Below are 23,245 nucleotides of genomic sequence, written 5' to 3' on the forward strand. Positions count from 1 at the left end.
CAAATGTGTTCAGATCCGTTCCTCCGGACTTCTCGGATGAAGAGCAATGCCTTTATTTGGTTTGATTTATTTCAAACTAATGCAAACAGAGAGAAAAAGAAAAAAAAATGTAAATTAATCTAGTCTATTTAAGATATTAAGTCAAAAATTAATAGGAAAATAAAACATATCTTTAGTTATCACTGGGAATCAAATATTTTTGCCACCATTTTGAGAAAATAAATATTTCAGGAAATTTTAAATTGCTGCAGAACTGTTAGAAAAAAAATACATTTTAGCTTTAATAATTCTTCAACAAAGAGCTGCCCACTCTCCCTGCTGCTCCATGTATTTATAGCACCGCCCCCGCGTGGTTTAAATATGGTATAACACAGTAATGCGAGTTTCTGTTGCGATAGGTCCATTTTAGAACTCTCTGTACCTAACTACATTTCCCAGTGTCCTTTGCGTCCTTTACTTTGACAACTAGCCAATCGAGGGCATGACAGCCTGTCACGTGACGGAGAGTGAGTTCCTGCTGTGGCTTGAGGGAAACAGGTCGACATTTAGCCACTGGAAAATCGAAGTTGGCGGGTAAGTTGAGACATTTTATCAAGTCGAGACTGCCTCTCTCCCCTCAAAGAAGTCCTCGGAGAGCTTTGCTGCAGGTTTTTGTGCGCTGTGGGTCAGAAGTGACCTCGCTAGGCAGTGCAACAAGCGGCCGTTCTGTGTAGGCCTCCGCTATTTCCTGGTGTAACTCCACGGCTGTGCCCAGTGGAATGGCCAAGTTGGAAAAGTTGTGTTTCGGGGATGTTTTGTCGGAGTTTTGGCCCCCGCTCCCCCTGCCTGCGTGAAGCCTGCCCCACCGCCCTCAGCTCGAGTGGGTTCTCCCCTCCGCGTTGACCGAATGAAAGGCGGTGTTTTAAATGTCGGAGCCGGGCATCGAAACTGTTCGTGGGCTGTGCTGTATTTAGAATCGCTTTGTGGCCGCAGCACAATGCGGCAACACAAAGGTGTTCCGACCAGGGTGAGAATCACAGAGTACCTGACGATACGATGCGATACTTTGCTCAAAATATCGATGGTATCACGGTACTGCTACAATTGGTTACAAAATCATCTCTAATAACATATTTTTTAAAACTGAAAATGTATAATTTTTTTTTTAGCTTGAACACAATCATAATAAACAACTTGTGTCTCATTTTGTGGAACATTGCTGAAATCAGTAATACTGTGTCTTTGACAAATTGAATTTGAATTATCTGTAAAATTCAGAGTTAACAATAGTAAATGTTGCAAACGACAGTACAAAAATGGAATAATTCAAGTAGCTGCCAAGCACATTAGTGCATCACACACCCCCATCTACCTCTGAAGGAACATCTCACCAAACGATGACGAATGTAACGTTTTACAGCCTCTTCAAACAGCAATAAAATCTGAATACTTGGTGAAAACCCATTAAGAATCAGTTGTAAAATATTGCAAAGTTGTTATTTTGGTTTACGCTTTCGTGGGGTCAGGAGGAGCTCCAAAAACAGGAGGCGTGTTTACATGCACAAATTCACCCAGAGGAAACGGTCCTGAAAGAGGCCACAGTTTCTGAAGGTGTGCCAGCTCTGCCGGGCATCCTGTTTGCGGTGGAAGAATAATGGTGTGGGCTCAGGTGGCTTTTGTCAGGTTGTACTTAAATAAATAACATTGAAGCGTTTTAGAATATGTATGAATGTTTCTGTTCTTGGCATTAACGCATTTCTATGAATGTCCCCTGAAGAAACGTGGACCTTTCTTCTCTGTAGATGAGTAATAGAAAACCTTTTTTTTTTTAAGTCGATTTGAGTTTATTTTGGTCTGTAGATTCTGCTACAAATATAGCTTCTTTAACACCTTAGGTGTCACTGGTGACGCCTAAACACAAAATCTTTAATATACTCGTGTTAACGGTTGGAAAGTTACAGTAAATCAAATAACGTAAACAGTGGAGCTTTGGTGTTAAAAGACGATGGACATATACAAAGAAAATTAAGATTAAAACTTCGTGTCTTTATTCAAATCATAATGAATCAGGAGCAGTTCTAAAAATACTATTTGAAAAAGCTTACTTTTGTAAAACGGCAACTGAAATGGGCAGCCACTCCATTCTGATACATCCACTTGCAGACAAATAGATCCATGTACATCTTCATCTGGATCATAACTGTGAGTCTGGTTAGCTTTGACATTGCTCGCCATCTTTGTTGCATCGCTAATGTTAGCTTTGAGTTGTAAGGGGCTGTAAATTAGTGGGAGGGAGTGTAAACAATGGAATGATGGGATATCAATGCAGGCTTACTTCCACGCCAACGGCCCCGCCCACAAATCAGAAGCAGTGTTTTGTTGAACTTCTGCTTAAACTTGTCCTAAAAAAGACAGATTTTTTTATTCAAGCTAAAAAGAACTGTATAATTATAATAAAAAAACGCTTTTACAGCAGATTTAAACATGATTGGAGTGGGATTTTAGATGTTTTTAATCGACTCACTTTCCCCTCTTATTATTTTTGTCAATGTCACAATTTTATAGCAGTAAATTTATGTTAGCATTTGTCAACAATTTGTTGCAGAGATCAAAACCCCTCCCCATCATCTTTTGATCTATTTTTGAATTGTTCCCAATTGTCTTTTAATTATGATTATTCAGTTTTTAGCCAAATGTTAGTTTTATAGGACTTGGTTTCTGCAGAGCAGCAGGAGTTCATTAGAAATTCATCTCTGAGTTATAGGTGGGACTGTCAGTGCGGAGTAACGCCGGGTTTACACCGGGCGCTGAAGCGGCACGAAACAGAGGCTGCTTCCGTTTGGCGCCCTTGTTAACCTATGGCGTAATTCACGCCAGCTGCGATCCTCTGCGGCCAGCTCGCACCTTGCGGCGATTGTTTCAACGTCTGGTCTATTTTTTATGATCCGCGTCAATTTTGGCGGGAAGTTACGCCAAAACACACGAGAAAATCAGGTCAATTTTCAAAATATTACCAATTTTTCACAATAAAATACAGCGATTGACAAATGCGAAAATATTTTTGTATCTAAACAGACTGTATAGATGAAAATAAACACAACACAGTAAAAACAGACTCTGAGACACACACAGATCAACATGGTGGGATGGTTACAGAGCGGGGAGATCTACCTTTTTGTGTCTGATGGCAAAAAAAGCTCAAAATCAGTGTTTTTCCAACCTTTATGGAGTCACAGCACACTTTTTGGTTGGTAAAAACCACAATTCACCAACCAAAAACGTAATTACTTGAAACCCTGTGCCTTGTGAACAATATACAGTCATCTTATCAAAGTATTTTGAATACAAATCAAATAAAGACAAACAAAATGGTCTTTAATGATTTATAACTATCAAGTCAAATAAATGAAAATTTTAACAGACAGAATGCAGTGTTCTTAGCAATGTATCTTGATTATAAATCAAATAATTGAAATTGAAAAAAAATATTTTGTGATCTTTTATAATTATAATTATTTAGGGTCTAAATAACCACAGCAGAGCAGGAGCACCTGTTTCGTGTCTGGTGTGAACTGTAGGTGATGCGGATACAGCGTCCACTCCGCCCGTTGCAGCGCTTCTGCATCCGGTGTGAACCAGGGGTAACCCATTTCCTGACACCCTTCTGTTTACATGCTAGTTTCGAGCCCTTCACAACAGATCAGAGTGGATCTTTAATTAGTGATGTTTCTTATATTTTTATCTAAAATGATATACAACGCATTTCAGTGTGAGTCAGGCTGATGGGAGTGTGTTGTTGTTGTTTCTAGTTGGCGTCATTGCCGTTTGGACAGATCTTTTCTGACACTGTATGGACACTGATATCTAAAGAAACATTTTCATGTTAAATGGCATTTTAAAATAAATATCTGTGTAGGCTAAGACTAAAGGGCTCATCAATGTCAGTTTATGCCACTAGTTGATGTAATTTATGGTTAAAACCTTATTTATTAATTTTTTTAGCAACCATTTGTTTCTCATCTTGGTTGTGTTAGGTGGTGTGGTAATTTTTCCCTTAACCTTCTTAGGTGAGTTCACATACTGTCTGCATTTAAAAATGTCCAACTATTTCAGCACCTGAGGTATTAATGAGTTATAAAATAAATTAAAAAAGCAACGTAGTTGGATTCTGGGATTAATTCAAACTGCAGAAAATGAATCACAGTTGAATGTTTCTTGTGGTGGGAGCAGAAGTCACATTTATGAAACTGGAATCCTTTATCATTCAGTGCAGAACTGTCAAAAGTCTCCCTGGGTGATCTTAGCCGTCAGCCGCATATCTTTTTGTCGAATTGTTGGATTTGGTTTTAACTGACTGACCTGGATCACACTAAATGTTGGGCCCAAACACAAGAGTCTCCAGTCAGGACTGCAGTTCCTGTTTCCATTCATGTTATAGGTGGGAACCAAACTAGTAAACTCCTGATGAGCGTCTCAGTTAAGCGTTCAATGGCACAACTACCCATTGGCTTCAAATAATGACGGATTCGAAGAACCGTGACTCACGATATTTAGTTGGTAAACAAATTTAAAGAGGACATGAATTGATTTATCAATAAGTGATTGAGACGTAGTGAGGCTACCATATCTATGTCATGGTTCTTTGGCAACTGGTCAGCTCTGGTTTGGGGAGAGACTGACCCAGCTGCTGTGATTCCGGGACATTCCCAGTAGTTCTGAAGTTCTGCTTTAAGGGTGCAGTGTGAAAAAAAAACCACATGAAGGTTAGAACGTTGCTGCATTACCTGCACAGTTGAAACAAATCGGCCAGACAGTTGTGTTTTGAGAGGGATTGTCTTCCATCTCCTCTCCTATTTTTGGCTCATATTTGTTTATAGGTCAGAGTGAGTGGTTGCGTTTAAATCACCACAACACCTGCAGCGGCTGAAGAATCCCCAAAGATCTTTGGGACACGACTTAACCCTACACTTTCTGACTGACTGTAGCTTGTTTTTGTCCAATCCGGTCCTATTAGAGCCTGAAACAGAACTTTACTTAACGTCCTCAACGGAGACATTCTAACCAGTGTGATTGGTTTTATTGACAATCTTGCATTACTTCGCCAACCACTCCCCCATTAATGCAATTGTCAGACATTTCTGTGTCAGCTGAACCAGGTGATTTCAAACGTGGTCTTTAGGATCCAGCTGTGTCCAAACGCCAACACCAACTGCTTCCCTGTGAGCCTGGAGGCTGCTGTGACACTGAGGAGACTAGTGCCGCTTTCAGTTCTGAAACGTGCTCTGACATGTTTTTGGAAACTGTTCCCTTATAAAGGCTTTTTTCTTAAGCTCTAAAGCACTAAATGTTTATCCAAACCAGTAAGCAAACAGGTTTTAATTAGTAGGCTCTAGTCCAAAGTTAGGGTTTGTAAGGCATTAAAGACAAATTTTTTTATCATTTTAGTTTTAAATTTGTGAAAAAAATAGCTTTTGTTCTGGTCATTATCAAAATAAGGATGGAAGAAAAACCACCTTCTGCTCTAAAAACCTGAAGAAACTCCACTGAAGTCAATACTTCTAATGAGAGACGAAGGAACCTTTCTTTCTCTGTGGTCTAACCTCGTTCTCTGACAGGTGATCTTCCCACAGGTGTGTGGAGTCAGAGCAAAGATGTGAGGTGACATGGAAGGAAAAAAATGCTGCTACCTTCTCTCTGCTGTACTGTTCTTAATTTAGCACAAGATGGGGTTAACCCGGGATTGTTGATGAGTCCAAACTCCACATAGCTGCACCTATAGAAACTTGACAACTCTCTGCTTTAGCTTCACTGAGCTAAACAATACAGTTGCCTTACAGGTAAATAGAAAGTTATTTTGATTAAAATGTTGCCTTAATAAAATACATTTATAAATGAATAGAGTTATCGAAACAGGTGAATTTGAACTACTGACCCCAAAAGAGAAACTGAATTGCGTGAGTGTGATGTTACTCACAGAAAATGACTTAAATCTGCATTTGCGACTCTCTTGGCCAGGCGGATCATTCTCATGAGATGGAAGGACACACATTTAAACATTGGGTGAATGACCTTTTGCAATGTTTATCTCCAGAACAAATTAGATACTCATTTAAGGATTCTAATCTCAGATTTTATAACACCCGGTGAACCGTTCTTGATCTGATCAGAAACAAAGTCTAACAGTTTTGTTGCCCAGTACGTCTCTACTGTTCTCAGATTATTATTTTTTATCTATTTGCTTTTTCACCATAATTATTTATATTTCATTTAGTTATTTATTTTTTAAAAATGTCTCTGCAATGTGTATCCGTACGGCTCTATGATTAACCATTAACTGTATAACTAAACTTTATGGCAGTCTTCTTTTTTAAAAAAGAAAAAAAGATAGTTATATTTACTACTGTTTGATATAATTTGTTTTCATTGATGTAATTGCCTGGTGCAGTTTCAGTGGGAGGTTAATTGTTTGTTGTTAGTAATTATATGTTAAAAATTAGATTTAAAAAAATGAATTGACGTTGTAAACCAGTGATTGGTTTAAATTTGTCTTAATTTCTATGGCAACCACTTTTGCCAATCAGGAGTGAGGTTGTTGGTCCACTTGAAATCAGGCTTAAGAGAATCTGTCAAATGCTTGGAACGTTTAATGTGAACCCGCTTACTTCTATTGAAGCATCTGATTGGTCAGTTTATGACTTGAATAACTTGAACTACACAAGATATGTCATAAAAAATTGAAGATTACCAAGACTGTATTAAAATATGTATCCGAGTAAGAACGACTATTCTGGCAAATAGAATGACTGAGTAATAGCTGCTTATTTCTCTATAAAGTCTATGGGATTTTGGCTTCTTGGAGCCAGCGGGTACTTCCTGTTTGGATTCCAAAGGGGGAAGGGTATTCAATCCACTTCTCACATACAGAGAATGATTTGAACAGAAACTCCCATATAGACAAAAGTCACCTGTGGGTTGAAGCGCTCAAATAGTTGAACTGACGACCTGAACATGTCAGACGAGCAGGTTGTACTTTGAAAACTGGAACGGTTCAAGGAGTGATGGGAAGTCTTTCTCACTCAGTGATTCTACTTTGCACTACACCTTGATCCAAACAGCGTCTGAGAGAATCTCTGGTGGTGTTCCTTCACCCTGTTAGAGGTTTTATCTATGATGTAAGCAGCAGTTTTTCCACAATTATTGCCATTATCACTCTGGTCTCTGACACATCACTCTGAATTCTGTCCAGCACCTTAACAGAGCTGGACCTTGTCCTATCCGAGTACCATAAACAGACTAGCAGGTTTATGTGTGTTCCTGTAACTGACCAACATCCTTTCCATTTATTGATGAGATAAAAGCCTGAAAATCTTTTCCTGGCTTAATGGATAAACTGCATGTCTTTATTTCCTTATTTTGGAGCTTTAAAACATTTACATTCCAAGCAAATATTTCTGTCAGGAGCTCTCTGCTCATTATATGAATTGTTTGAAGACTAAAGAGGGTGGAGTTCAGCTCAAACACTGATGTCTGTTCTACACTTGTTGAGGAAACCTGAGCAGGCCGACTCTTCGTTGAGTTTCTTGTCGGCTCCACCTTCTGCCCCATGCTTTCTCGGAATGAGGAAGAGTCGCAGCTGCTAGTTTCATCAGCAGCAGTTTTAGAGAACAGCTTCGTCTTTTTATTCCTGCTCACTTTTTGGTGATAAAACCTCAATTTTAAGGAACTAAAAGGATTTTAGCAGCTGTGGTGCAGCGGAAGGGCAGTAGATCTTCGATAGGAGGGTCACAAATTCCATGCCTGTCAAAGTGTCCTTGGGCGCAAGACGCTGAATTTATCATTTACCGTTTAAATATTGCTGAGCTTTTTATGAATGAACTTATTTGCAGGTGCAGTGAAGATCACCAAACTGATGTAGGATAATTGCTGCATCACTCACTCATACTTTTTTTAAGTCAAATTAGCTGAATTAATATTTATTCATATTTAGTATTTGTATGTCATTTCACTGAAAGCTTTTTTCGGTTTGCTTATAACTGGAACTGGAAATGATTCTTTTTGCTGTCATTCTTTGACCTGCGGCTCAGTGCATTATGGTCGCCTTTGCCTCACATCGTAGTCACTTTTCAAAGCAAAATAGAATACAAGTTGAAGTCAAGCCTCTTGAGTTTCTGTTTTCTGTCAGTTTTGACTGTGATACAGTTTTATTTCAACACCTATGGTTGTAAGGATTGCTAAAGTGATGTTGATAATTAACATTTTAAGCAACAAAATTCCAGAAGCAACTGATAGTTGTGGTGAAACCTGTCTAGGTGAATTTCATAATTCTGGCTTGAAGGTTATCATGGTTGTCTGTCCTTCCTAACTTCTCGTTCATGAGGAGTGTGTGGTGGTCACCTCCAGGTGTTTAGTTTGGTGCTGTGGCCATGTCCAGGTGTTTAGATTGGTGCTGTGGTCACCTCCAGGTGTTTAGTTTGGTGCTGTGGCCATGTCCATGTGTTTAGTTTGGTGCTGTGGCCATGTCCAGGTGTTTAGATTGGTGTTGTGGTCATGTCCCGGTGTTTAGTTTGGTGCTGTGGCCATGTCCAGGTGTTTAGTTTGGTGCGGTGGTCACCTCCAGGTGTTTAGTTTGGTGCTGTGGCCATGTCCAGGTGTTTAGATTGGTGCTGTGGCCATGTCCAGGTGTTTAGATTGGTGCTGTGGTCACATCCTGAGGTTTAGTTTAGTGCGGTGGTCACGTCCAGGTGTTTCGTTTGGTACACAGCTGCACTGATGCTGTTTTCAGACACCAACAGTTTTCTTTTTTTGGTTCGACAGCCTGTGGAAGCTCCTCCCTGAGCGATGGCCTCACCAGTCTCAGTCTACAACTCCAACAGTCTGGACCCTCGAATCCGCACTGTAAGTTTTCCTCTCATGGTATCTGACTCCTCAGTTTGTTTGTTTTTATGTCTTCTACTATTCATGAGTGTGAATGGAGGAACCCGTCCGAGCTTGCAGTGGAAGATCTGGTTGGATTGAGCTGCTCTTATAGCATCATTGGAAAATGGGATTCAGTGGAAGTGGACTTTGTGTGACTTTTATACAAGTTAAAGAAATCAAACATGGTCCAATTTTAGTCAGTAAATCAGTTCGAATCAAATATGAAATTTCTTTTACAGAATTTTTTTTAATAAAGCTTGTTTTGAGATGGGAAAAAATTTAAATATTTAATGGAATTGAAATGACTCACTGTCTCATTTTCCTGATATTTTCTTTGATCAGCTCCTGTAGACGTTCATGCAGAAACGATGATAAATTCCTGGATTTTCAAAGACACCTAAAGACCGTTTGAGTGATTTGACTGAAGCAAACACATCTGATTGTTGGAGATCTTGATGTCTCTTCCTTTGATCCAAACAGTGCTCACTCTAGTGACTTTTATTTTTAAAACACAAGTGTAAGTCCACAGATTACAATGTTAAACTAAAACTATTTCAAATATAACTAGGGATAATATTATGAATAGAATGTAACAAAACAAGTGTCAGATAGTAAGAAATAAAAGTCCAAATTGAACTGCTTATTCTAACATCAAAGCAATCCCTTTGAGCTCTTCCTTAGGCACACTCCTTCAGTGGTTGCCAGAGTGAATCAACTTTTACTGACTAACACAGGTGGTTCGGCAGGATGCCGGATGACATTCTGACACAACCTGTCCCAGACTTGGACTGGGACAGAGAGACCTCCTTATGGCTACATATTTAGTACAGAAGGGTCTTGCCTAAGGACCCACGCTGGATGAAGCTCATTGCACCCCCTCGGAAACTGGTTTTCAATTCGCCAGTCCTACACCCAGCCAACTGGTCCATCTAGCCGTTCTGATCTCCTCATTTTTCATGAGAGAAAAATCAAACCCCCTTTTTACGGCACGCTTTCAATAAAACAGTCTGTACTTGTAAAAACAGGTGAAGGAGCTGCACTCCTAGCAGGAGTTGAGCTCTGTTCAAAGCTGAAATCGTGGAGAGTCCTGAAAGGAATGCTGTCAGACCGGTTTCAGGTTTCTACAGCAGCAACTTCCCTTTGATTCTGTCGGATGTTTGGCACTCACCGTCGTTTGCATCAAACGGTTCTCATTCAAATGTTCTTTAAACTGTGAAATGCTTTTTCCTTTTAGTGCTTTGATTTTTTTGTCATTGAAATCTGAATACAGTCATTTGTGACTTCCAGATCTAATTAATGACAATAACATGGATTCACTTCCTGTTCATAGACGCCCAGAGACTCTCTGAAGATGGAGTTGTTAGCGGATGTGTCTCTGCTGCCTGGAGAGGAGAGGATTATAGGTGAGTTATTCTTCATTATCTTAGAAAAAGGAAGCTGTAGAGATTGGTCTCAGGACAAAGCTCTTCACTTTTCACACAGTTCTACAATGTAGAGTGGAAAGCTCATGATCAAGAGAGCTCATGAAGATCATATCCCGAAGATGCTGAATTCATGTGTTTGTTTTCAGATAAAGATGTCATTTACATCTGTCCCTTTAATGGAGCTGTAAAAGGCAAAGTGCTGATCACCAACTACAGACTTTACTTCAAGAGCTTAGATGCCGTAAGTCTCGTCAATTCCCAAAACTATCAGTTCTGTGCACATCTCCCTACCGTGTCTGAATCTGGAATCTATTCATACCTCGTGTGTCCATGATGACGACGTGTGCTTCAGGATGTTCTGGTGTCACTCGACGTTCCGCTGGGGGCCATCAGCCGAGTGGAGAAGATGGGCGGGGCTTCAAGCAGAGGAGAAAACTCTTATGGATTAGACATCACCTGCAAGGTCAGCATGAACTGACTTCTATTTGTTTTGGGGTTTTTTGCCTTATATTAGTTATAAAAGTCAAAAATATATTGGGGAAAAAAGTCTAGATTTAATAATTTTAGGGGTTTACCTTTGTTTTTAGCCAGATTAAATGAACATTACTCACTTCAAAATCCCCCACAAAATATTTTTTTATGATATAACCCATTAAAAAGTACATATCTGTATTTCACGTGCTCAGTTTGTCACTGTATGTCAGAACAAATGTTTTTGTATTCAAAATATTTTTAGAAAGTTAGCTGAATATATTAAAAAAATCGTAGCTATTGTTTGAATTCAAAGATAAAAAGCCCGACTACAACATTCCTCAAAAATCCCATGGGGCCATGCTTCTCCGTCTCAAAGGTTTGACACCAGAAGTTCTGCCTTTAACCTGACACTCCCCATGTCAATGGTTAAGCATGGTGGTGAGAACATGGTGATATGGGTTTGTTTCGAGTGTGATTACAGACGCCCACGAGCATGCTCCTTGGGCTCCATGATGATGTCATATTTAGAGCCTTTAGGCTGACAACAATGTAAGGCGAAAAGAATGATGAATGTGAATGGGATCGTGATTGGATAAGATAGTAAAGGCTATATAAGTATATGCAATTCACCGTTTTAGCATAAAACCTCTACACTCGGGAATAAAAAGCTAACATGGCTAGGTATGGATACTGAAACTCTGTTCCAAGTTGGTACTGGACAGTACTACTAGTATGTATAAAAAAGCGGATTTTGCAGCACAATTCTAGCCAATCATTTTAGCTTTCCAGCCATTGTGGACAGGATTGTATAAAAATGAGTGACTCTGGGGGTGAGCGGAGCTTCAGTCAAAGATTGGCTGTACGTCATAGAAAATTATTTAGCAAACTGCTTGACAACAGTAATTTGTAGGGATGTAACGGACCACAAAACTCACAGTTCGGGTCGTGTCACGGGTCGGATCATTTTTCGTATCAGTAAAAAGTAAAAAAAAGAACAACAGGAAGATAAAAGCTTAAAATTACTTGTTTGAAAATCTTTTAAACATATATTTGAGAAAAAACGTATATAAAGTACTTAAAAGCATAAATATACACTCACTCATCCTTGAACTTTGAACATAAAATGTAAAAACATGTAATTCCTGATTACATTTACATCTCTGGAGACCAAATCTACAAAAAATGAGAGAAAAGAATGATGAATACACAATCCCCCGCCCCGAAAATATCCAAATTAAATCTAAAAATGCAAAAGTTATAATTAAATTTGCATTATTTTTTGGAATTAATTGTTGTATTGAAACAAACTTTGAGAACATTTATATATTTCAGCTAATTATGATTATCCATAGTACATGTGCAGGTGAGGCACTACCATGCCCGCTTTTCCTGGCAATTTTTGATCCTTTTGGCTTGCTGTACTGGCCCCTCACTGGGAGATTGGGAAACACAATTAAGTCAAGCATTTTAAGATGTGTCAGAATTCCCACTCAACTCCTTAACTACCTAAAAATCTATACAGTGGGGGCCTATCTTGGTTTCATCATCACTAGTTTTTTTCTCTTATACGGAGAATATGACGTAAAAACCTAACCTAACTGGGGTTTTTTAAAGGACAGGTTTGAGCACTGTTTAGGCACCAGAGGTGTATCAAAAGTTCTGGTTCTGTACTGGAGAATATCCAAACAGCACCCATCCCTAAGCATGTGCAGGAGTTTGGTGCTCTTTAGGTAATAAAACGTGTCCAAACAGGAACTCCTTAACGATGCATGCATAAACTGGTGTTTTTTAACCTTTCTGTACCTCCTTTGTTTGGTAGCTGGGGAGTCGGTGAGTCCTCCTCTGAATCAGTGCCGTTTCTTGTGTCTGAAAACAAAGTGTTGTGAAAGAAACAGCTCTTACTGCACTTCCTCAGTCCCAGGCTGTGTGGTCGGTCACTCTGCTGCACAGTAGTTCATCAGCTTTGAGAAAGGAGAACTGCAAACTTGCAGATGTTTGTAATGGAGCAACATGAAGTCATGTTAGCTGAAGGTGTCGCACAGCAGCGCTCACTCCTCTGAAATGCTGTAAACTGTGTGTCTGCAGGACATGAGGAACTTGAGGTTTGCCTTGAAGCAGGAGGGCCACAGCAGAAGAGACCTCTTCGAGATCCTCTTCAGATTCGCCTTCCCTCTGTCGCATGGTCTGGTAAGGATGCAGCTTCTGCAACAGACAAACCACGAGCGCTTCAAACTCCCGCAACCACAAAAGATTACAATTGACCTTTGACATTAAGCTGAACTTTGCTGTGTGGTCCAGCTTGTTTGAAGTTCTGCTATGTTTACATTACAGGAGAGAACAAATTACATTGAGGAACATCTTTTTAAGATTGTTTTAGAAAGTGTACCTTTTATATATTGTTACATCAAAGAACCAAAAGGCTAAAAAATATGTATTTTTTTCAAAGATTACTGCATGATTAGTGCAACATTTATGCAACAACCATGACTGATTCTTCCTGTCTTGATAGAAAGGAAACATTTTTATTTTTTGTGTAAGAAATGAAAAAGAAATAATCGAAAACTTTCTGTGTTGAGATGTTAGTATCAGAAAGCCAGTTGATCGTCAGATGTCTCCTCAGCTTCATGGTCGTTTTTACTGTCACTGAGTGACATTTTGTTGTTGCAGTAAAACGCTGGAGGGTCTTTTCTGAGCTATCACCTCCCCCTCTCACTCTGTGGGTTGGGAGAAGATTTAAGTATCTGTGTTCATTAAGTGAGGACTGGGTGGAGTGTCACACATTAACTGTATTTGAGAACTGGAGCGAGTGAGTGTGATGTCGCCCAAAAGAATGACTTACTTCTGGCTTCAACCAAACAAGGGGGGGTCGGGGGGGCGGGGCAGTTTGGATCTGTGATTGACAGTGAGGTTAGCTTGAGGTAAAGTAGCGTCTTGAATATGGAGAGTGGTACGGAGCAAAGTGATGCCAGTTTCTCCACGGAACTTTCTGTGGAGGTTGATGCCACTTGCACTAAAGTACTGTTGTCTAACTTCAAAGTCCACTGGAAAGTTGTACACGGCAGTAGATTTTTGACAACTGACGGCGGTACAGCTATGAGCCGTGCTAAAGCTAGCATGAAAACGACCGATCGTAACAGAATCAAAGATGGGCGGGGCTTTTATACTGGAGCCCAGAGCAGGATGACATGAAACACACAGACGGGTTTAGGCTATAATTTCAGGTTTATTTTCAAGTTTATTTTAAATTGTGAAAAATGTATCAATAGACAGCACTTTTAAAGCTTGATTTATGGAAGCCATCAGACAAAAAAATATTGATTTAGGGTTTGGTTACCCTTTATTATTTCTTTGGCAACCACTCTTGCCAATCAGGAGAGAGTTTGCTTGAAGGCCACACCCCTTCTACTTGAAAGTGGGCAACATCAACTCTGTCAAACATTTTTAATGTTTGACGTGAGACCACATACTTTAATTGAGGCATCTGATTGGTCAGTTTATACATTTTTTAGCTTGCAATACAGAAACAATATAGTGACAAAAATTGGATTATCAAGAACAAAAATAAAGGTTTTTCTAACAAATAGATCGACTGAGTATTAACTGTTATTTTCTCAATAGAAGTCTATGGGATTTTGTGCTTAATCCTGTTTGGAACACAATGGGGGAGGGGTCACTCAATCCAGTTCTCATATACAGTCATTCTTGTCAAATCGATGTTGTCTCTATAGTCAAGATTGAGGAGACTCTTCAGTCTGTGTCTTCATGAAGAGCTGTAAGTTGAATAAATGTGAACGGAGTTTCATTAAATGTAGAGTTCACAACTTGTCAAGTCTGCCACCGTGATCATTGATATATATACACGGTGGAGCAGCAGAAAATTATACTCCACATCTGATCCACGCCTACTTTCATTCTGGTGATGTCTGGATATGTTTACAGTCTGTGTTCTGTGTGAGAGCATGTTAAATCTGCAGTTTGATAAGATGTTCTTTTTTTGTCTCCACTCCGCAGTCTTTGTTTGCATATTTGAACCAGGAGAAGTTCCCTGAGAACGGCTGGAGCATCTACAAACCTGTGGAGGAGTTCAGGCGTCAGGTAGGACGGGGCGCCAAAGCAGCACAGAGTTCGGTCACTGTTTGACCCTGTTGGTAGTGCAGTATTGATGTGTGGAAGGAGACGATCAATGAGGGAACATGGAGGCTCCCATAGTGCTCTGCAGCAGCAGGTTGGGAAAGTGGCTGGTACAGCCAACATGTGGTCCAAATTGTTTCTTGGTGAAGAAGAAATTCAGAGTTTTCTCATTTTTACCTGCAGACAGAGTCTATCTACCTGTAAAGACAGTTGTGACGTAGGCCTTAAGGTTAGGTCAGAGATATGATGGTGATTATTGTTGTCTGTATGTCCTCCAGGGCTTACCTAATAACAAATGGCGGATCACCTTCATCAATAAGAACTATGATCTGTGCGACACGTACCCCACAGTGCTGGCTGTGCCTTTTAAAAGCGCAGAGGAAGACCTGAAGAGAGTGGCCACCTTCCGCTCCAGAGGTCGCATCCCGGTGAGTGGGAAACGCCAGAACCGTGAAGGTCCACTGTGTCTTTAACACGGGGGGTCTCAAACTCAATCACACAGGGGGTCAAAATCCAAAACACACCTTAGGTCGCGGGCCAAACAGGATAAACATTTATTAAACACTCTAAAACCGCATTTTTAAAACCTTAAAAATGTAATTTTTTAACATAATTATGAACTAGATATATAGCATTACCTGTGATAATGCTAGTGTGAATGCTGTAAGCTGAATTTAGAAGCTAAAGTTGCTAGTGATGATAGCTGAAGATGCTGAAATTGATAGCTAAAAACGCTGAAGCTGATAGCTGAAAAACCTAAAGCTAATAGCTGAAAACACTGAAGCTGATAGCCAAATAAAACATTAGCTAAATAAACTGAAAACAAGCCTTAATTAGCCAAAACAGCTAGTATGTAGCTGAAAAATGTGCTAAATATTAGCGTTACTCTAAAACAGCCTAAAAAACCTTTGTATGAGCCTAAGTTAGCCAAATGCATGTAGCTGAAATATTAGTTAAGCTTCAAAACAGCCTAATTACTGAAAAAACCCTAAATTAGCCAAAAGAGTTTGCATGTTGTTGAAATATTGGCTAAACTCCTAATGGACAAAAGAAAAAAAAACTGAAAACAGGCCTAACTTTGCCAAAACAGCTAGCATTAAGCTGAAATATTAGCTAAACTTCAAAACAGCCTAAAAAACTGAAAAAAGACTAAATTAGCCAAAACAGCTAGCATGTACCCTAACTATTAGCAAAACTCCAAAATAGTCTAAAATAAATCTTGGTAAATGCCAAAATAGTTCAAAATGCTAGCAGAATGCCAATTTTTAAAACTTTAAAACAGTAACTTTTTCACATAATTATGAATAATAAAAAGGCAGGAATATTATTCCAGAATAAATCAATTTAAACCGTAAATAACTTTAAATATTTTACTCTCTATGATAATATATTTTGTCTTAATTACTTAAGTTAGAAATGAGCGCAAGATAACATCGGGCCATTAATAACAATAAAATAAAATGATCTGGAGGGCCGGATACAAATCCCCTTAGGGCCGGATCCGGCCCCCGGGCCTTGACTTTGACATGTGATTTAGAAGATTACTAAAATGTACCGAATCCACAAAAATACTTGAAAGTTTCATTCAACCACCAGACTAGATCTCAACACCAAGGCGCCGCTGACACGATTGATTTCTTCTTCAGGTTCTGTCGTGGATTCACCGGGAGAACAAAGCGGTGATCGTCCGCTGCAGTCAGCCGCTGGTTGGGATGTCTGGCAAAAGGAACAAAGATGACGAGCGCTACCTGGACATGATCCGAGAGGCCAACGACACCACGAAGCTCACCATATACGACGCCCGGCCCAGCGTCAACGCTGTGGCCAACAAGGTCAGAACCAGTACAGAGGCAGACCCTAAAACTGCTCTCAGCTCAGGGCTCGGTATCACCAACAATTCTAGAATTGATTTGAATCGATTCACCAGAACCTGGATTGTTTTTCCTCCAAAAATGTGATTAAATTATATTTGAGTTTATTTCCTGCAATTACAGTTTATAATTAGTGTAGGGCAAGTTCTGTGCTTTTTCTGCAGAAGCTCCAAAACTCTGTTATTTTATAAGCATTTCATTGAACACTTTTAATCAAATTTTTTCTGATTCTCTATGGTTTTATCTTGTCATTCTCCAGCACTTCGGGTCTCTACGGGCAATTTAAATGCCTTATAAATAAAGTTTTTAATATTATTTTGTCAGGTGCCATCGTACCTGCTGCCAGCTCTCTTTCCACCTCTCAAGAACAGTGTGAGAAGAGTTAGAAAGCATAGAAACACAGCTGTTCTGGTCAAAAATAGGCTTTCATTTCCCTCCTAAACATTAAAAACTGAAGAAAAAATGAAGAACAAAATTAAAAGAGATTATATTAGACTTTGAGGAAGATGATCACAGAGATGCCCAACATTTAGCTGCTTTAGTGTTTAGCACCTCCGCAAGGACACAGCAGGAACAGAAGAAAGAAGGTCATGAATTTTACTTCTAAAAGTATTGATTCCTGATGAATTTAGGCTGAAGAAAATATGGGTTTTTTACATTTCTGATTCCACTGTCTTTATGTCTTCTGCTTTGTTTCATCAAAAAATTAGAGTTAAGATAATTTGCATTAATCCATCGTTTGATGGTTTTTGTGTTGTAAATTTGTGCCTAATTATAAATTGAATTAGAACCAAAGCGGATTGTTTTTCCCTCTTCAGGCCACAGGAGGGGGCTATGAAGGGGACGAATACCAAAACGCAGAGCTGGTCTTCCTGGACATCCAGAACATCCACGTCATGAGGGAGTCCCTGAAGAAGCTTAAAGACATCGTCTACCCCAACGTGGAGGAGTCCCACTGGCTGTCCAGCCTGGAGTCCACACACTGGCTGGAACACATCAAGGTGAGAGCCAGACTCGACCGACCGTCTCTGGGTTCCTGCTCCGCCTGACGCTGTCCTGTCCCGGTGCAGCTGGTGCTGTCGGGGGCGATCCAGGTGGCAGACAAAGTGTCCGGCGGGAACTCGGTGGTGGTGCACTGCAGCGACGGCTGGGATCGAACGGCTCAGCTGACGTCGCTCGCCATGCTCATGCTGGACAGTCACTTCCGCACTCTGAGAGGCTTCCAGGTCAGAGACGCTCTGGTGCTTTTACACGCCGGCTGAGGCCAACGCTCACGTCTGCTGTGTGTCTGCAGGTGCTGATCGAAAAGGAGTGGATCAGCTTTGGCCACAAATTTGCCTCGGTAAGTCTAAATGCAGACACCTGAACATTAAGTTTGAACTCTCTGGCCTCAAAGTCAACCCTCCTCCTGTTGTTGTTGTGTGCAGAGGATAGGTCACGGTGACAAAAACCACACGGATCAGGACCGCTCCCCCATCTTTGTCCAGTTCATCGACTGTGTGTGGCAGATGACCAAACAGGTACGTCTGCCTCAGCGATGGACCACCATGAGCCTTTTTCTCTAATGGGAAAGTGGAGCTGAGCTCCTTTAAAGTCAGATTCAGCTTCTTTAATGCTGTGAAGCAAAAGATAAAAAGATCTAACCTTTCTTATTGAGATGACATATTTATGTCCATTTTGCATTTTTAAGTTTAATACCAAAATTTATATTAATCTATAAAAAATCCTCTTTGTCATTCTAGAAAAATAATTTTAAAAATTGCATTTTTAGTGTCCCCATTTCATTTTTTCTTCCATTTTAATTTTCATATTTATTCAATTAAAGAAAAGACATTCAACTTTGAGTTTCAAACTCAAACATGTAAAACAAATGAAAAGGGGACCGAAAGAATGAAAACATATATTGTCTGCCCCTTTTAACAAATAAATCAATCGGTAAGAAAGAAAAACTGAAACATTCTGCCGATTTAGGAAACGATAGGAGAAGATTGGGAAAAAAAAGAACAAAAATGTATAATTCCAAACATCAACCAGTGTGAAATGAACACCATACCTCAGGAATGAGTAGTTTACTGATACTAGATAGATTTGTAGTTGTTGATTATACTATTTTTAATGCAGTATAATGTAGTATCTGTGCTCAGTTTATTCCATTTACTCCATTGCTGACTCCTGTTTTAGGCTATTACTGCAATCTTTAAAAGATAAAGACAAACTCAACATCCTCACTTGATATTCAGTCACTATTTGGTATTTAGCCATTATTAAAAATGTTTACTTCGGTGCGTTCCTCGTTCTTATACTTTAGGAACTATTTGTTAGCTCTCATTCGAAGGAGAATCAAAGGAGCACGTATTAGAAGCAAGCATGTTAGGAGGGTTTGAGGTTAGGAACTCACATTTAGAAGACAGGAGGGACTGTCATGGACTCCACGTGGCGTGAAGGAAGTCTGACGCTGCTTTTCTCCGCTCTCAGTTTCCCACAGCCTTTGAGTTCAACGAAAACCTCCTGCTGACCATCTTGGATCACCTCTACAGCTGTCGCTTCGGCACCTTCCTCTACAACTGCGAGAGCGTTCGAGATCAGAACGTAAGACCACACGAAGGACGGCTTTTCCTGGAATGCTGGTTTTTCAGTGATTCATCGTTGTAAATTCATATTTTATGTAAATGTTGAACCTCAACTCTGCCTCTGTGCTGCAGGAGGTGAGGACGAAGACGCTGTCGCTCTGGTCGCTGGTCAACAGCAAGATGGAGATTTACCTGAACCCGTTCTACACCCCGGAGTCCGGACGGGTCCTCTACCCTGTTGCCAGCATGCGCCACCTAGAGCTGTGGGTGACTTACTACATCCGCTGGAACCCACGAATCCAACATCAGGTAAAAACTGCAGTGGAGGGCGGATGTTTGATTTGAAAATCGAATCTGGATTTAGTTGATCTCACTGTGTGTCGGTTCCTGAAGAACCAGAAGAATCAAAATAATCTACATTACATTACTTATTAACCAAAGTCTAGAAATTGATGAAATATATTTTATTTACCTAAAATTTAAAATTTAGCATAAATTAATCTATTGGTCATTAGTCAGGCTTAAATAATAATAATTATTATGATTTTTAAAAATTATTTAGACTGAAATAATTCCAAATGAATCATTTCAGATTTAATAAATTCTGGTTTAATGATACAAAGTTAAATAAAATCATGAAAAAAATTTGATTAACCTAAAAAAATAAAGCATGTAGTTTAAGTAAATATTTTTTTGTTTTGGCTTAAAAAATTTCTGATTTTACAAACTCAGATTTGATAAATCCTGATTAAATAAAAAGTTAGAATAATTTAGAAAAACAAGATTTTTTTGGAAATAAAACATTTACCATCAATAAATCTGCTCATTATTATTTAGGCTTACATGATTATACTTAAATAAATTCAGATTTGATAATAAGTTAATTGAATTTAGATTTTTTTCATTTACTCTAAAATCATTCTGATTGAATACTAAACTATTTCAAATCATTCAGAAAAAATGATTTTTTGACACGTAAACATTTAGTTTAAATAAATAAATCTACTTATTATTTAGCCTTAAATATTTCTGATTTAACAAACTTAAAATTGAATAAACTAAGGTTTATTAATAAACAAACTAATTCAGAAAAAATTTTAATTTACCTAGAAATAAAACATTTAGTTTAAATAAATACATCTACTTATTATCCTGAAATATTTGTCATTTAAAAAACTCAGATTTATTAAATCCTGGTTTATAAATAAAAAAAACTAATAATTTGTCAAAAAGTAAAATATTTAGTTTAAATAAATAAATGTACTTTTTATTATTTAGCCTTAAATATATTTTTTGACTTAACAAACTCGATTTGAATAAATCCTGGTTTATTAATAAACAAACTAATTCAGAAAAACTGTAATTTATCGTAAAATAAAACAATTTGTTTAAATCAATCTACTTGTTGTTATTTAGACTTAAATATTTTTAAATAGATTTAATCATTCTCATTTATTCAATCTCAGTTTAATAATTAACAAAACAATTCAGATTTATTAATGAAAAAGTTAATTTACTTCAGATATTTTTTTTTAATACATTTAAAATAAAATGATTTGCTTAAAAAATCAATTTGATATTATTTTGACTTGAATATTCTGATTGAATTAACTTAGATATAATAAATCCAGGTTTACATTTACAATTCTAACAGTAAAATAGTTTTTAGTGTCGATGTTACTCCATTATAAACACATATAGGTTTAACTAAGTCAGGTTAACTGAACTCCTGGTTAGTGAACCCCGGTCTAAGTCCACATTTGGTGTCCTGCAGCAGCAGAGTCCAGTGGAGCAGCGCTACAGGGAGCTCCTGGCCCTCAGAGACGAGTACTTGAAGAAGCTGGAGCAGCTGCAGATGTCGGACTCCTCCTCCACCTCCTCCGATCTGGCCAACAGCACCGCCCCCAACGCCTCCTCCTCCACGCCACCCAAGCAATACCTTCGCACGCCGCTCTGAGGGGCGGCACGGAAACCATCAGTTCTCTTCGGCTTGCACTTACGCCCTCTTCACTTTAATTAACACACAGTTCAGTCAGATTGTGAAGACCCGACCGTCTAACAAAGAAAGCTAATCCAGTTTTGATTGTGGTGAAGACGGGAATTTATGCAATACGTCACAGTACAGCCTTGTCTCAATAACCCCAATCCTGAGAGAAACGTCCGGTCCAAGGGCTCCGACACGCCGGACAGCAGCGTTCCCGTCATTTGACCCGTCTTTTTCTAACTCAGGTGTCCTTAAAACTACCTGCCTTCAGTCTGTCCCACCCACTCCCCCTTTAGATGGGCCGGCGGCCCTGCAGGCGGCGGATGTTTCCGGGACGGTGCTGGTGTCTGATATGGGCTCTGAAGTCAGACCCTGGATGAAGGAGGCGGCCCGGCCTGAACCAGCATCCCTTTAACAGACGCTCCTGATCTCAAAGCACTTGTGCCTTTTCCTGTGTTCCTCTTTTGACCTTTCGTGACATCACATATGACCTTTAACTTGGATTTCTTAGGTGTCCCAGATGACATAGAAAACCCGTTTGAGGAGTTTCTGCACGCGATTCATGAAACCTTTTTAGACGTTTAATTTAATGAGAACATTTACGAGTAAATGACATAAGAAAACGCTCCACGGTGACATCACCTCGGGTTTCCTCTCACAGAACTTCTCCAGCAGCTTCCCGGCTCCGATCGCGTACTGTACCAACCAGGTGTAATCAGTCATTTTTTTAAAGAAGTGCTTCAGGTCATGTCCAGAACTGTGCCTTGATTCCTGTGAGGATCGCCTTCACCTCTGCAGAGACACCCCCCGCCCCCCAAAATAAAATAAAAAAACACTTCCACGCTCTGGATTTGGGAAAGCAGGCTTCCGTCTGTGGCTCAAGGTGCGAGGATTTCCCAGAAATCCACCTGCTGACCTGGTGTTGGCAGGAGGAGGGTGTGGTCTCACAGGGGGGAGGGCGGAGCCACAGGACGTGGAGTGGCAGCAGCATTTGTGTATGTGTTGGGTTTTTTTAGGGGGGGGAGAAAAGAAACCATGGAAGTCTGTTTTTGTTTTGTACAAACACCATGATGTGGTTACCTCAATCAAAACCTATTTTACTGTTGAAAGCTCTATTGTTGTAAGATACAGGTATTTTGTGTAGTGTAAATCTGACTGTTTTATAAAAAAGGGAGCTCGTTTGGGTGGAGAAGTGGTCGTTTTTTCCTGGAGTGGACGAGTGTTTTGTTCTTCTGCAGTGGCGAGTAGAACTCACTGCTCCTTTCATGATGTAATAATGAGGGAGGGGCTTATACCGCGAGGCATTATGTCATTTATAGTCTGCTTTGTGATTAATACACATGAGATGTGTTTGGATCTTTTGGACTTCAGTGAACCCGATACATCAGTAATGTATTTGTGGGAAGCTTCCATCCTGTTTGTTTCAGGCTCCTTTTCTGTAAATATTACTGATTAAATTAATTTAAGGATTTCAAAAACTGCGTCTGTTGGTGTTCTTTCAGAATCTTCTGTCTCATCGATAATCCTGTTTTAATGGATTAATTAGAAATAATGGAATAATGCAATAAAAAAATACAAAATACTGATATAAAGTTGTTCACTGATACAAAATAAATCACAATAAATGTGATTTGACCTCAAAAGGTAAATACTTGGTGCTATCACGCAATTAATTTTTTGTGCATTTAATTCATCGTTACCTGTAATTAATCGATTTTAATCAATGATTTTTTTTTTACCTAATAATTGCTGTTAAAAGCCTCACTGCTTTGAGTATCTTTTAAAAGTGCTACATAAATAACATTTATTATGATTATTTTGAGGTATTTTGTGCAGTAAAATATCAAAATAAAACTAAAAATGTTATATATATTATATATATATATATAAGTCTTC

At 39.2% G+C, this 23,245-nt stretch overlaps 1 protein-coding gene across 2 annotated transcripts; it reads left to right on the forward strand.

Moving 5' to 3' along the window:
* The first annotated feature begins 433 nt into the window (after nt 1–433).
* Nucleotides 434–22,827, forward strand: mtm1 (myotubularin 1). Of its 2 annotated transcripts, none has more exons than XM_024262375.2 (16): nt 434–573; nt 8,794–8,874; nt 10,226–10,298; nt 10,466–10,560; nt 10,672–10,782; nt 12,879–12,980; nt 14,805–14,888; nt 15,203–15,352; nt 16,571–16,756; nt 17,614–17,796; nt 17,866–18,021; nt 18,090–18,137; nt 18,223–18,315; nt 19,271–19,384; nt 19,498–19,674; nt 21,143–22,827. In XM_024262375.2, exons 2-16 carry the CDS (start codon nt 8,818–8,820, stop codon nt 21,320–21,322), a joined length of 1,809 nt encoding a protein of 602 aa, XP_024118143.1. In that variant the 5' UTR covers nt 434–573; nt 8,794–8,817; the 3' UTR covers nt 21,323–22,827. The 2 variants fall into 2 exon arrangements, with proteins under 2 accessions (XP_024118143.1, XP_024118142.1); XM_024262374.2 differs by having other exon boundaries at nt 435–573; nt 21,140–22,827.
* The last annotated feature ends 418 nt before the right edge of the window (nt 22,828–23,245 follow it).

This window comes from Oryzias melastigma, unplaced genomic scaffold (assembly GCF_002922805.2).
Source record: "Oryzias melastigma strain HK-1 unplaced genomic scaffold, ASM292280v2 sc00231, whole genome shotgun sequence".
Classification (NCBI taxonomy): domain Eukaryota; kingdom Metazoa; phylum Chordata; class Actinopteri; order Beloniformes; family Adrianichthyidae; genus Oryzias; species Oryzias melastigma.